This window comes from Linepithema humile, chromosome 2 (genome assembly GCF_040581485.1).
Source record: "Linepithema humile isolate Giens D197 chromosome 2, Lhum_UNIL_v1.0, whole genome shotgun sequence".
Lineage (NCBI taxonomy): Eukaryota > Metazoa > Arthropoda > Insecta > Hymenoptera > Formicidae > Linepithema > Linepithema humile.
In genome coordinates this window covers 13,133,616-13,145,779 of record NC_090129.1, presented here as the reverse complement: position 1 = coordinate 13,145,779, position 12,164 = coordinate 13,133,616, and the positions used below count along the sequence as shown (strand labels likewise).

At 31.3% G+C, this 12,164-nt stretch overlaps 1 protein-coding gene across 3 annotated transcripts; it reads left to right on the top strand.

Moving 5' to 3' along the window:
- The first annotated feature begins 4,038 nt into the window (after positions 1–4,038).
- LOC105669857 (kinesin-related protein 12-like) lies at positions 4,039–10,581 on the top strand. Of its 3 annotated transcripts, none has more exons than XM_067350641.1 (6): positions 4,039–4,188; positions 7,368–7,602; positions 7,847–8,755; positions 8,861–9,102; positions 9,191–9,374; positions 9,545–10,581. In XM_067350641.1, the coding sequence occupies exons 1-6, from the start codon at positions 4,174–4,176 to the stop codon at positions 9,661–9,663; spliced, it is 1,704 nt and encodes a 567-aa protein (XP_067206742.1). In that variant the 5' UTR covers positions 4,039–4,173; the 3' UTR covers positions 9,664–10,581. The 3 variants fall into 3 exon arrangements, with proteins under 3 accessions (XP_067206742.1, XP_067206741.1, XP_067206740.1); XM_067350639.1 differs by lacking the exon at positions 4,039–4,188 and adding an exon at positions 4,235–5,632; XM_067350640.1 differs by lacking the exons at positions 4,039–4,188; positions 9,191–9,374; positions 9,545–10,581 and adding an exon at positions 4,227–5,632 and having other exon boundaries at positions 8,841–9,002.
- The last annotated feature ends 1,583 nt before the right edge of the window (positions 10,582–12,164 follow it).

The window sequence follows — 12,164 nt, the reverse complement described above, 5'->3', positions numbered from 1 at the left end:
AGATTTAATAAATATACATAAATTGTATACGCACACACGCCGCTACATTCTTGAACGGCATGCGCATGCAAGCTAAGGCCTACCTGTTTACCAAAGTTTTTAATCTTTAACGTCAATTTTCTCGAAAATTATCAGTTTTACACAAAAAATGCATAGAACATAAATAATGTATTTTTACAAGAACTGCAACTTTTATTTGAAACATTTGTTTGTTACGTCAATATTTATTGAAATAATGTTAAAAAAGTAATATTTTTTCAGTTTTTTAATGTTTTGACCTTGAAAATGACCTTGTCGGCGATTTTCATTATCATATTCGTAATCAACGTGCAAAAATACAAAAAATAGTGTAGTTTCAAAAAAATCGGAGGGTTCCGCTAATCGGAACTTTATCCTTTAATTTATATAGTTTTTTAGTTTTATATTTTAAAAGTTTATGAAACATATTTAACATTTATTAAATAAAGTATAATAAATAATCAGTGGACAATGGAAACAATTTATGATAAATGTGCTTATAAAAACTGTCGTAACGGACGATATACTACAGATTCACATTTATTTAGATTTCCATCAAAGCAAGATGCAAGACAAAAATTATGGATACGCAACAGTGATAAGTTTTGTTTATGTTATTTTTTAAAAGCATACTTTTGCATATTTTTGAAATCGTGTTTATAAAAATAAGAAATGTTTCTTTAAATGATATAAATATATCCAATGATAATGTGTTGATGTATACATATTTAACAGCAAAATTAAAGCATCACCTCGTTCTGCCCTCCAAATTTCAAGAGAATTTATAACTTCGTCAAAAGTAGGCATAATAAAATGTTCTGAGAAGCATTTTACAACTTGAAAGCTTTACTTTTGAGATCGGTATTTTAGTAAATGACGTACTGATTTTTTACAAAGCTACATCAAATATAAATAGAGATGCGTTAAATTTTAAAATTTTTTACTTTGAGAAATTCCAATGCGTGATTTATAAATCGCATACAAATGCGGTTTACATTATTTGAAAGCGTGAATCTTTACCTTTAATTTATTCGTTTGAACGTTGTGCAATTTTTTCAACAAATTATTCAATGTTAAAGTAAAAAAAATCATTTTTGCTTCAATATTAACACTTTCAAAAGCTATAAACCGCATTTGTGTGCGATTTTTAATTTATGTCATGGAACTTTGCAAAGTTCATACAAAAATTTTGAAATTTAACGCATTTTGCATTCTTTATTTGTATCCGTATAGTTTCGTAAAAAATCAGTAACTTGTTTAATAAAGTACTAATCTGAAAAGTAAAGATTTCAAATTTAAAATTTGAATATGGAATATTTTATTATGATCATTTTTGACAAAGTTACACTCTTTCGAAATTTGCCTATTTTTAGAGAGCAGAATGAGTAATACTTTAATTTTGCTGTCGAATGTATAAGTAAAAGTAGCAATCTTAAATTTGTTTACAAAATGATTTAAAAATGATACTCTTAATTCGAGTTTTGATATCTTGTGGAGCAAAGTTATTTGATATTTGATTTTTAATAGGCTAAAGAACGTATTACGAATTTATGGATAAAATAAATTAAAATAAAATAAATTAAGACTTTTGTTATTCTGATATTTTCCTGGTAATTATATATTGCGCAATAGAGAGATGATCTCGGCATCTTTCGCGCATCAATATGTATTTTAGTGCTTGCTGAATATGTAAAGATTTCACAAAAAATTAAACTTTTTGATATAAGAAGTTTATAAAAAAAACATTAAAGAATAGTTAAATAAAGTACAATATCAGCGCGTGCGGATAAGATCAGCGGGATTTCGAGCCCAAGCACATCTCACGCACACACGAAACGCTGTACCTGTGTGACGCGCGCTCGGCTAAAAATAAGTTCAGCGGGTCGACCGAGCGTAACAGATAGATAGTATTGACGGCCCGGATCAAAGAATTCGCCCAGCGCTTGAAATCCTGTAAAAGTATTGTCCAAACGTCCCAGAGCATGAAAATTTTGAAAGTCGCAACATTAATTTTTTTAAATATAGGCTTGTAGAGATCGACGAGACGAAACTTTTTTCTATTTGCAGTTTTTTTGTTCGATGCTTATTTTTAATAATAAAAATAAAAAACTGAAAAATTTTTATCCCCCAAATTCAATAAGATTTTAAGATATAAATCGTCGTAATTTGGTCAAATTTTATTGAAATTGTTTGAAATTTGGTATACGCATGCAGTATAGTCTAGCGATGCCTACAAAACAATAAAGAAGCTGAAAATCGCCTATTGTTTAATAATAATTAATTGCAAATTGAGGCCAATTTGTAACCATGTTTTTTTAGTTTCGCCGACAAAAAGTATCGAGGGAACTTGAAATTTGGAACAACTTCCAGTGATACATTTGTTCCTCACTACTGAAGGAAGATTTCTGGAAATTTTCAGATCGATTCATTGAAAATTTGCGGAAATATGCATTTTATAAGAAAACATGCGACACCGGCAATGATAGCTTTGTGAGCGCTGAGCACTATCAGGCAGCGTACTCACCGTTCGGATTTCCAGGACTCGATTTTATAATGATTTTTTAATGGTTATACATCGAGTCCTGGAAATCCGAACGGTGAGTACGCTGCCTGATAGTGCTCAGCGCTCACAAAGCTATCATTGCCGGTGTCGCATGTTTTCTTATAAAATGCATATTTCCGCAAATTTTCAATGAATCAATCTGAAAATTTCCAGAAATCTTCCTTCAGTAGTGAGGAACAAATGTATCACTGGAAGTTGTTCCAAATTTCAAGTTCTCTCGATACTTTTTGTCGGCGAAACTAAAAAAACATGGTTACCGATTGGCCTCAATTTGCAATTAATTATTATTAAACAATAGGCGATTTTCAGCTTCTTTATTGTTTTGTAGGCATTGCTAGACTATACTGCATGCGTATACCAAATTTCTAACAATTTCAATAAAATTTGGCCAAATTACGACGATTTATATCTTAAAATCTTATTGAATTTGGGGATAAAAATTTTTCAGTTTTTTATTTTTATTATTAAAAATAAGCATCAAACAAAAAAACTGCAAAAAGAAAAAAGTTTTGTCTCGTCGTTTTCTACAAGTCTATATTAAAAAAAATTAATTTTGCGACTTTCAAAATTTTCATGCTCTGAGACGTTTAGACAATACTTTTACACGATTTGAGCGCAGAGCGAGTTCTTTGATCCGCGCCCTCAATTATTATCTCATTTATTATTTGAAAATAAAATAATTATGTTTTGAAAGTACTTTCAAAATATTTACTATTTGTCAATCGTTTTTCATTACTTTATTTTAGGGAATATTAAATTAGAAAAATGGACTGTCAATTTATTTCGTCGTGCTGGTCTGTGTGCAGATCATTTAATGCTAACTCATTTAAGGGAGAAGGCAAGAAAACATTAAAACGCGATGCTGTGCCAATTCGATTTAATGATTTGATAAATTTAGAAGAAAAATCTGAGGCAGCTATGGAAATAGAAGAGATGCAAAGAGCAAAAAAAGAACAAAACCAAATAAAAGAAATGGAAGAAGTAGGAAATACATCCCAGTGAAAACAGCCTAGTCAAAATGATATCAATATGACATCAAAACCATCGTTTGGCGTCATTGCGTCAAGGAAATAGTTTAATATGACGAAAAATTGACACTATATGATTAACGTACGCAATGAAACATTATATAAAATAAAAGATGAAAATAGATGTTTAGATAATAATTGTAGTGTTAAATGAAAAAAATTCAATCAATGTCATATTGACATCAAAATGACTATGTATATTTTTTATATGATAAGACAATATATTTGACTTACTCATATCAATTATTTTTTTAAAAGTGATTTCTAGTTGTTTTATAGTGTGTATACAATTTCTATATATTTTGATTTTTTTAGCATTATTGAAAATATTGCAGCGTAATTGATTTTATATTTAAATATACGTGCGCGGTCCATATTCGACTATTGCTCGTTCCGTAAAGCGCATACGTAACGAATGCGTATATGCGCTTTATGGAACGCATGACGCAGTCTATGGCCTATGTCGATTGTCGATAGTTCTTTGCAGTAAAACGTGATCGTGTGTGCGCAAATTGATAGCCGATATAAAAAATATAACTTTCAATCGATTTACATCGGATCAACATGGATAAAAGACAAGTAAGTATGAATTGTTTGTATAATATTTTCTTTTTTTTTAGCGTAAAATAATTATTTGGCGGCCTTGATAAATTGAGGTTAAGTTTGGTTAACCGGCGTTCTTCCCATGTGAATGCGGTTATGTTTTACGTATACGTTTTTCTGTGCCTTACCATACGTCCACGATTATGATTACTAGATAGACAGAAGCGCTTACTTCTTGTTCTCTGTCATCAGCCGTATACGTAATACGCGTATCGCATTCACATATAATAGCCTTTCACGACTTATGTATTACGTATACGTTTTTCTCTGCCTTAATATATGTCCACGGTTAAGTGCTTACACTTCGTTCTCTGCTATCAGCCTAAGTGAATAGGACATCTTGATTCTTGATGATGCAATTTGATTCTTTCATATGTAGAATCGTCATGAACGGATTCTAAGAAGATTAGCTGAAATGGAACGTAGACGTAGATTAAGATTACAATTGCATGAATATGAAGAATCAAGTAAATCATATGATGCGTCTCATCATTCAAGTGTATACGAAGAAGAAGTTCTAGACTTGGAAGAATCAGATGCGGATGTCAATATGCAAATACAAGAACAATTTACACAAGAGCAGATAGAAGATGACAGTCAATCTGAAGACGATATTTCAGGTGATAATAATGCAGATTGGTCAATAGAAAATACACGGAATTCCATGGAGGATATTACTGATAGTAAGTCAGATGAGTTTAATGAGGGTGTCTACTTACGTATGGCCCTGACAGAATGGGCTTCTCATGGTGTCTCAAAAAGGAAAGTGAACAGTTTGTTGAGTCTTTTGCACAAAGTGCATCCAGAACTTCCTAAGACATATGTATCCTTACTGAATACACCTAAGACTACGACAGTGTTTGAGATTGATAATGGTCACATGTGGCACAAGGGAATAAAAAGAAATCTCGATATTTTTTTGACTCAAGAATATTTAGATACTCATGGACGAATACGACTGAATATTAACATAGATGGATTGCCTTTGGATAAATGTGGAAAGTTGAATTTTTGGCCCATTCTAGGATCTTTGGCTGACAAGACTTGTGAGCCTTTTATTATTAGTGTTTATTTTGGTATAGAGTCAAAGCCCTCAACGCTAGAACAATTTTTACAGGAATTTATTAATGAGATGGAGGAACTTTCCTTAAACGGTTTCCAATTTAATGATCATATTTATGATGTGTCTATATATAACTTTATTTGTGATGCTCCGGCAAGATCGTTTGTAAAATGCATTATTGGACATAATGGATTGTTCTCCTGTGAGAAGTGTGAGATTGAAGGTGAATGGTACCATAATAGGATGGTTTATTTGAATAATGGACAGAAGCGTACGGATCAATCATTTATTGACAGAAGAAATCCTGAACATCATCAAGGATTATCACCATTAGAAGAGCGACTTAATATTGGAATGGTATCCCAATTCAGGCTTGACTATCTTCATCTTGTGTGCATTGGTGTGATGAAGAGGTTTTTGATGCGATTACTGGAAATAAGAAATCGAGGTAAATTAATGGATGAAAACATAAAAGCTTTTAAAAATACTTCAGCATGGATTGGTCAGTTTATTCCCAGAGAATTCAATCAAAAGCCTTATAAATTTAAGAAGGTTTCTCATCTTAAGGCTACAGAATTGAGAAGATTTTTACTATATGATGGTATTAAAGTAATGAAGGATCATACTCCTAACAGAATATATTGCACTTTCTTGCTTTTCCACTGTAGCATTTACATCTTAGCTTCTCCTTTACTTGTGCAGAATATTGCAATGAGAAATGCTGCTAGAGTATTTTTGAACTTATTCGTGCAATCTAGTAGTCATATCTTCAGCCGTGACTTTGTTGTGTCTAATGTGCATGGACTTACTCATCTAGTTGATGAATGCGATGAGCATGGATCCTTGGACTCATTTAGTGCTTTTCCATATGAAAACTATCTGAAGACAATTAAGCAATCATTAAGATCAGGATATCATCCTTTGCAACAGTTAGCAAAAAGGGATGCTGAAACGAATGGGCGACTATCAGAGTCGAAGAATATTATTGAGGGTATACAGTTGACAGGAAATCATATTAATCCCAATGAAACTGTTCAAGGGATGTGCTATAAAATGCTTACAAGCAATAAGTTTACATTGAGATGTATTGCTCCTGATCATTGCTTTAAAACTGAAGACGGATCAGTGGTTTTGTTGCGAAATATTGTTTATTCTGAAGACAATGTAGTGATTCTACGTGGACAGCGATTTCAGACACATAATAATTATTATCAATACCCAATGGACTCATCCTTGATTGGCATTCTTCTTGTTTTACAATTGGATGAAACAGTTAGATCTTGGAAGATGAATGATGCAATAATGAAATGTGTCCTTATTCCTAAAAATAAAAGGTCATATTTATGTATTCCTCTTGCGCATAGTTCCTCTGGTATATTATGACTATTGATAATGGTAAGATAACGATAAGATTTGTTCGATATTGTCTGTGTTACTTGTATTGTGATATACTACATAATTGTTGATTTTTTTTACTATCTCACATAGCTACATTGGTTATTAATCAAATTTATTCTTGTGATAATATGGTTTAAATTTTTATTTTTTTACTTGTGATTACGGTTTCTCTGAGAAGTGAAACAATACTTGTGAAGATAAAGTAGCATTTCTATCAGTAATTTACTGTACTCATATTTCATGTTTTGCAGTGTGTGTTCATCAAAGTTTATTACTGTGTGTGTGTGTGTGCGCGCGCGCGCGCGCGTGTGTGTGTGTGTGTGTGTGTGTGCGCGCGCGCATTTGTGAACGAATATTTATGTTTTTTGTAAAGATTAACATTGTTTGTATATAATTTGTTTGTCTTGGACTTCCTTTTTTTAAAAATCAGTTTATTGATGTAGCAAGAATCTTAGTTATATGAAGCATTGATTCAAGAGTGTTACTGCAACTCAAATATTTCTTTAAAATATTAAATATTTGATATCGAGTAGAAATGATCTCTATATGCACTTATCATCCCTGTGTAATATATGTCATTTCTTTCTTGAACATCATAGTACTTCGACATTTTTCCATTATTTTTAGTATATATGAATTTAGGTTTTTAATTGTGTTTTTCTTTAGGTTTTATAATGTATTATTGTTTTTTCAGTATGCTGTCGTGGCCTTTACGGGAGAGGAAGAAGAGAAAGAAGGAGAAACAATCGCAGTTGTTCCTGTTAAATGGATTGATAAGCCTGATGATGAGATTACTGATATGTTCTGGCCTCCAAAAAATTGGTCTGAAAAAGGGTCGAGACTTGTACATATAAAAAAAGCTGTTAAAAATTGTATTGATCCTGACATTTATTGGCCTCTGCATAAAGGATCAGTTCTTCACTTATACCGTGAGTTTGTAAAATATGATATATCAATTTTTTTTTATCCATTCGTCATTGAATAAAGTTTTGTGCAATAAATATGAAATATTCAGATTTATTGTATTTCTTTCATGTAATACTTATAAGTTTAAGCTAATGCTTTAAGTTTTAATTTTTCAATATTTTTATTGCAACTAAATAACTATTCTTTAATACGGTTATAATTGGAAATCTATTGGAACTATTATCGCTTTTATATTTCTTACTGCAGGTGAGTATGATGATGCAGTTAGAGGTTTGAAAAAAGCTGAGGATGACACATCGCTTGAAACAGAGGCAGATAATGCTCCACGAAGAAGAAAGCTACCAAGGCGATATATAGACTCCGATGAAGATAGTGAAGATAAGGAGAACAATATGTCTCAAAAGGAAAAAGGTCCTCGTAAGAAAAAAGTTAGAAAACTTAGCGAAAGTAATGATGAAAGCGACAGCAAGATTTTGCCTCTGGTGAACTCTGATGTTTTAAATGCAGTTAAAGAAAGTATCTATCAAGTTAATCAACAAGATAAAGAGAAAGTGCCGGAAAAGCAACCTCTCGAGAAAAATATCAAAGTTCTTCAGAAATTTCAAGACAATTACAGTCAAGGCAGTGAGCGAAAGCAAAGACAACTGCAAAAGGTTCGTGGTAGCCAATCCCAAAGTAATATTATCAAGACGTATGAAAAACAGCGGAAAATGGATGCCAAGCAAAAAAAATTTGTGTCAGTAACAATGCCAAGCAAGAAGCATGTAACAACATTTTTTAATAGTGAAGCTTCTACAGTTTTCTCTCCCATGAAGGACAAAGTGACAAGCAGCAAAATCTCTGAGATTTCTAACACTCCCCCCCTTAACTCCCCAACATCTGATTTTATATCAGGTGATGACGCTCCTCAAGACACACAACTTTTATTTCCATCATTACGGATAAATAGTTCTGATAAGGGATCTTCATGTTCGTCTCAAAATCCATCATGTTCGTTGGTACAGACCATCACTTCTGGTGCAAGCTTTGAAGGACGTTCTTCGTCGACTTCAGAGGCTGATCAAAATGAAAGTCGTTCAACTTTTTACAAATTAGATGAGAAAAAAACAAAGTTACAAGAGAAGTTTCGTTATTTCTACAACTTTAAAGATAAAGGTATTTTTATGGTTTGTGATTCATAATTCAGATGTTTATGGTTTAGGTAGTTATGGTTTTGACATTCTTTGCCGGTTGTCAGTAGATATGTTTCTCATTTTTTAGGTTATTGTGGATGCAAATATTGTCACAGTGAAATTAAGCTGAGCAGCACAGTACTTCTAGAAATTAGCAAAAAGTTGGATTCAGTGCTGATTAATCAGGCAATCATCATTCGGTCTGTCAATCCAGATCATGCTAAATCCATGATACCTTCTAATATTCCTTCTATTCCATTGAAAACAAGGAAGGACTTTCTAAAAATGGAAACGTTTTTAGCAGCAAGTTGTATTAATTATGAAGCTATGGTATGTTTCATGTAATGTTAATTAATATGTATTATATAATGTATATAAAATTTACTAATTATGATAATCACTTTACGTTCCTTAACAGCGAGATCTGCTTCATTCTAAATGTGCTAGCGCTGTTGGCACATCTATTCCCTCAGAACGCAGTGTGACAGGGAATATTTTGTCTAAATTGATCTCAAATGATCTTGCCAAACTGATAAGTTGGAGTGGGTCAGAAGGTGATAAGATAAAGTTTTCTGACACAAAACTATGTGAAGTTGTATTTGGTAAGTAATTTAAATTTTTTCAAGTTTATCTCACAATTTTCATTCTAGTGTTGCATTCAGTTATTTCTTTAATACTTATATGGTATATGAAATTATACATCAATGTGTTTAATTGTCAATCAATATGTTTCTTCTGTTGATAGTATTATTGCAATTATCTTTGTGTGCAGGTGCAGTTAAACTACGATTTCCTGATAGCTTTCTTACTGATGCTGAAGCCAAGATTAAGCGTTGGTTTCAAACTGCCAATGGAAGGAAAGTTAATGAGTCACATAATTCTGATGCTTAAACTATTATATTTTATTACTTGTATTTTGGTTAGAAAGTTATAATAACTGATATTAACTTTGCTTGTATACTTTTAATTTCTGGCAAAGTTAAACAACATAGTGAGTCTTTCAAAAATTGATTGTGTCTTTAGTTTATTTAGTTTGCTTATTTGTTACGTTAAATAAATTTATTTAATTCTGTTGATTTATTCCGCTAGGTTAATCATAAAAAGGTTCTTTTTATTTTTCTATGTTCTCAAACTTGTTAGCAGAATATGGAAAGTCCTTCAATATTTATTTTATTAAGATTATCTAGGAATAGTATTTATAATAAATGGCAATATATTTTATTTTTTTATAGTTAATTTGCGTTATATACAATACAATAAGCAAGCATTTGTGATTATTTATTGCATTTTTGTTTATTTGAAGACTGTATAACTATGTTATTTCTTATGATTAAGAGCAAGGTTTAAAATATATTCGAATAAAAAATTCTATATTTTTCTCTCTGTTCTTTTTATTTAATGTAATTTTTAAATATATTTAAATTTATAATAAACAATTACTTTCCACAGGAATAAATGCAAGATTAAAACCAATGGCGAATTCGGTTGGATGTACTATATGAGTGCGCACTAAATGTGCCCTCTGTTAAATTAATAAAATATATTAATTAAATATATTTCAAAATTAAATTATATTTAATTACATTTTATTTATTTAACAGAATGGGCGCATTAGTGCATTCAACCGAATTCGTTTTATTAGTTTTAATCTTGCATTCCTGTAAAAAAATAATTGGTTAGTTTGACATCAAATAGACATCAATATGACAATCAAGATCACCATCAAAGTATGGGACGTTTTGCAGTCAAATTGCCATCATTTTGATCTCTCTTTTTGATATCATACCCTTCATCAATTTGATAACATTTTGACATCACTTTGACTAGGCTGTTTTCACTGGGATATAATAACGCAATTGCAGGAACATCATTTAATATCGATCATAATGATAAAATAAATAAGCAATTATTAGATCGATTCAAACAAACTTATCTTCCAGCAAAATTAAATTTTGACAAATCATTAGAAGAGGAAGAAATTACAGAATGGATGCATTTAGAACCTGTAAGATATGAAAACATTGATAAGTGTGATCTGTTAATGACAAAATTGTGAAAAAGAATATAATCCAGAAAAGATAATTAAAAGTTTAAAACGTGAAAATATTCATTTGCGGCAGACTATAAAGCGTTTAAAATTGCGTTTACAACGTCGCCAAGTACCTAAGAAAAAAATAAATAAAAAAAATAAAAAAAAAATACAAAATTTAATTAATGAACAAAATCTGCATCCCGTTGCAAAAGCAATGATTAATTAACAAGTCTATATTCCACATGCGGCATATACAGAGGAAGAAAAAACTCTTTTGAAATAGCTTTTTTATTTTTCGGCATTTGCATTGCGTCGTTTACGAAAGGCAGGTTGCAATTTTCCTGCAGAACGAACTATTAGAAGATGGCATGAAGAATTTAATATAATGCCAGGATTTTGTGATGTTATATTCCGCAAATTGCAGGAAAAAATTTCAAAGTTGCCTGTAGAACAAAGAGTTTGTGCTTTAAAATGGGATAAAATGTATATAAAATCATATGAAGAATACTCATTTAGTTTGGATCAAATAGAAGGACTCGTTGATCTTTGGCCTTTAGGAAGGAAAAGTGAAAGGACAAAATGCGTATTTGTATTTTGTGTGGATAGTATAAATGCGCTTCATCCATGGCGTCAACCGCTAGCATATTTTCTCCCAGGAAAATGTATGAAAGCGGAAGAAATAGTGATTTTAATGAAGGAATGCTTAGATAGATTGAGCAAAACGGGTGCTGATGTACGACTTATAACGTGCGATCAAGGTCCATCTAATCAAAGCGCTTATGCTCAACTTGGTGTGCACTCAGATAAAACATATTTTATACATAATGAAAAAAAATATTACGCATCATTTGATTTTCCACATTTGGTAAAAAGATTGGCAAGCTTGTTAAGAAAACATAAATATTTGTATTGCGATGGAAAAATAATAGCATCATATCCCGATTATGAAATAACATGGTCTATTGATTAAGTATGTACTGATAGGAATTATTAGAAAGAAAGGAAGAGAGAAAAAATATCAGGGAAAGCTTCCCGGCTTAGCCACTAGCGCCCTGATATTTTTTCTCTCTTCCTTTCTTTCTAATAATTCCTATCAGTACATACTGATTCTCCATATGTGAGAACAATGTACTAAAATTTTCATACACTTTAAGTATCTCGAACCAGAAATCGGTGTACAAAGTTAACTGTCTCACGTAGACTAATAAATTAATTTCTTTAAGAAAAATTAAAATTCCGCACTAACATCCCGCGACGGCTCTCAATGCCCTTCTATTATATTATGTGATAGCTATTATTTGAGCCTTTCCTTTATATGTGTTAGATTGTTAATTAAAAAAGTATATCTTTGTTTATTTTA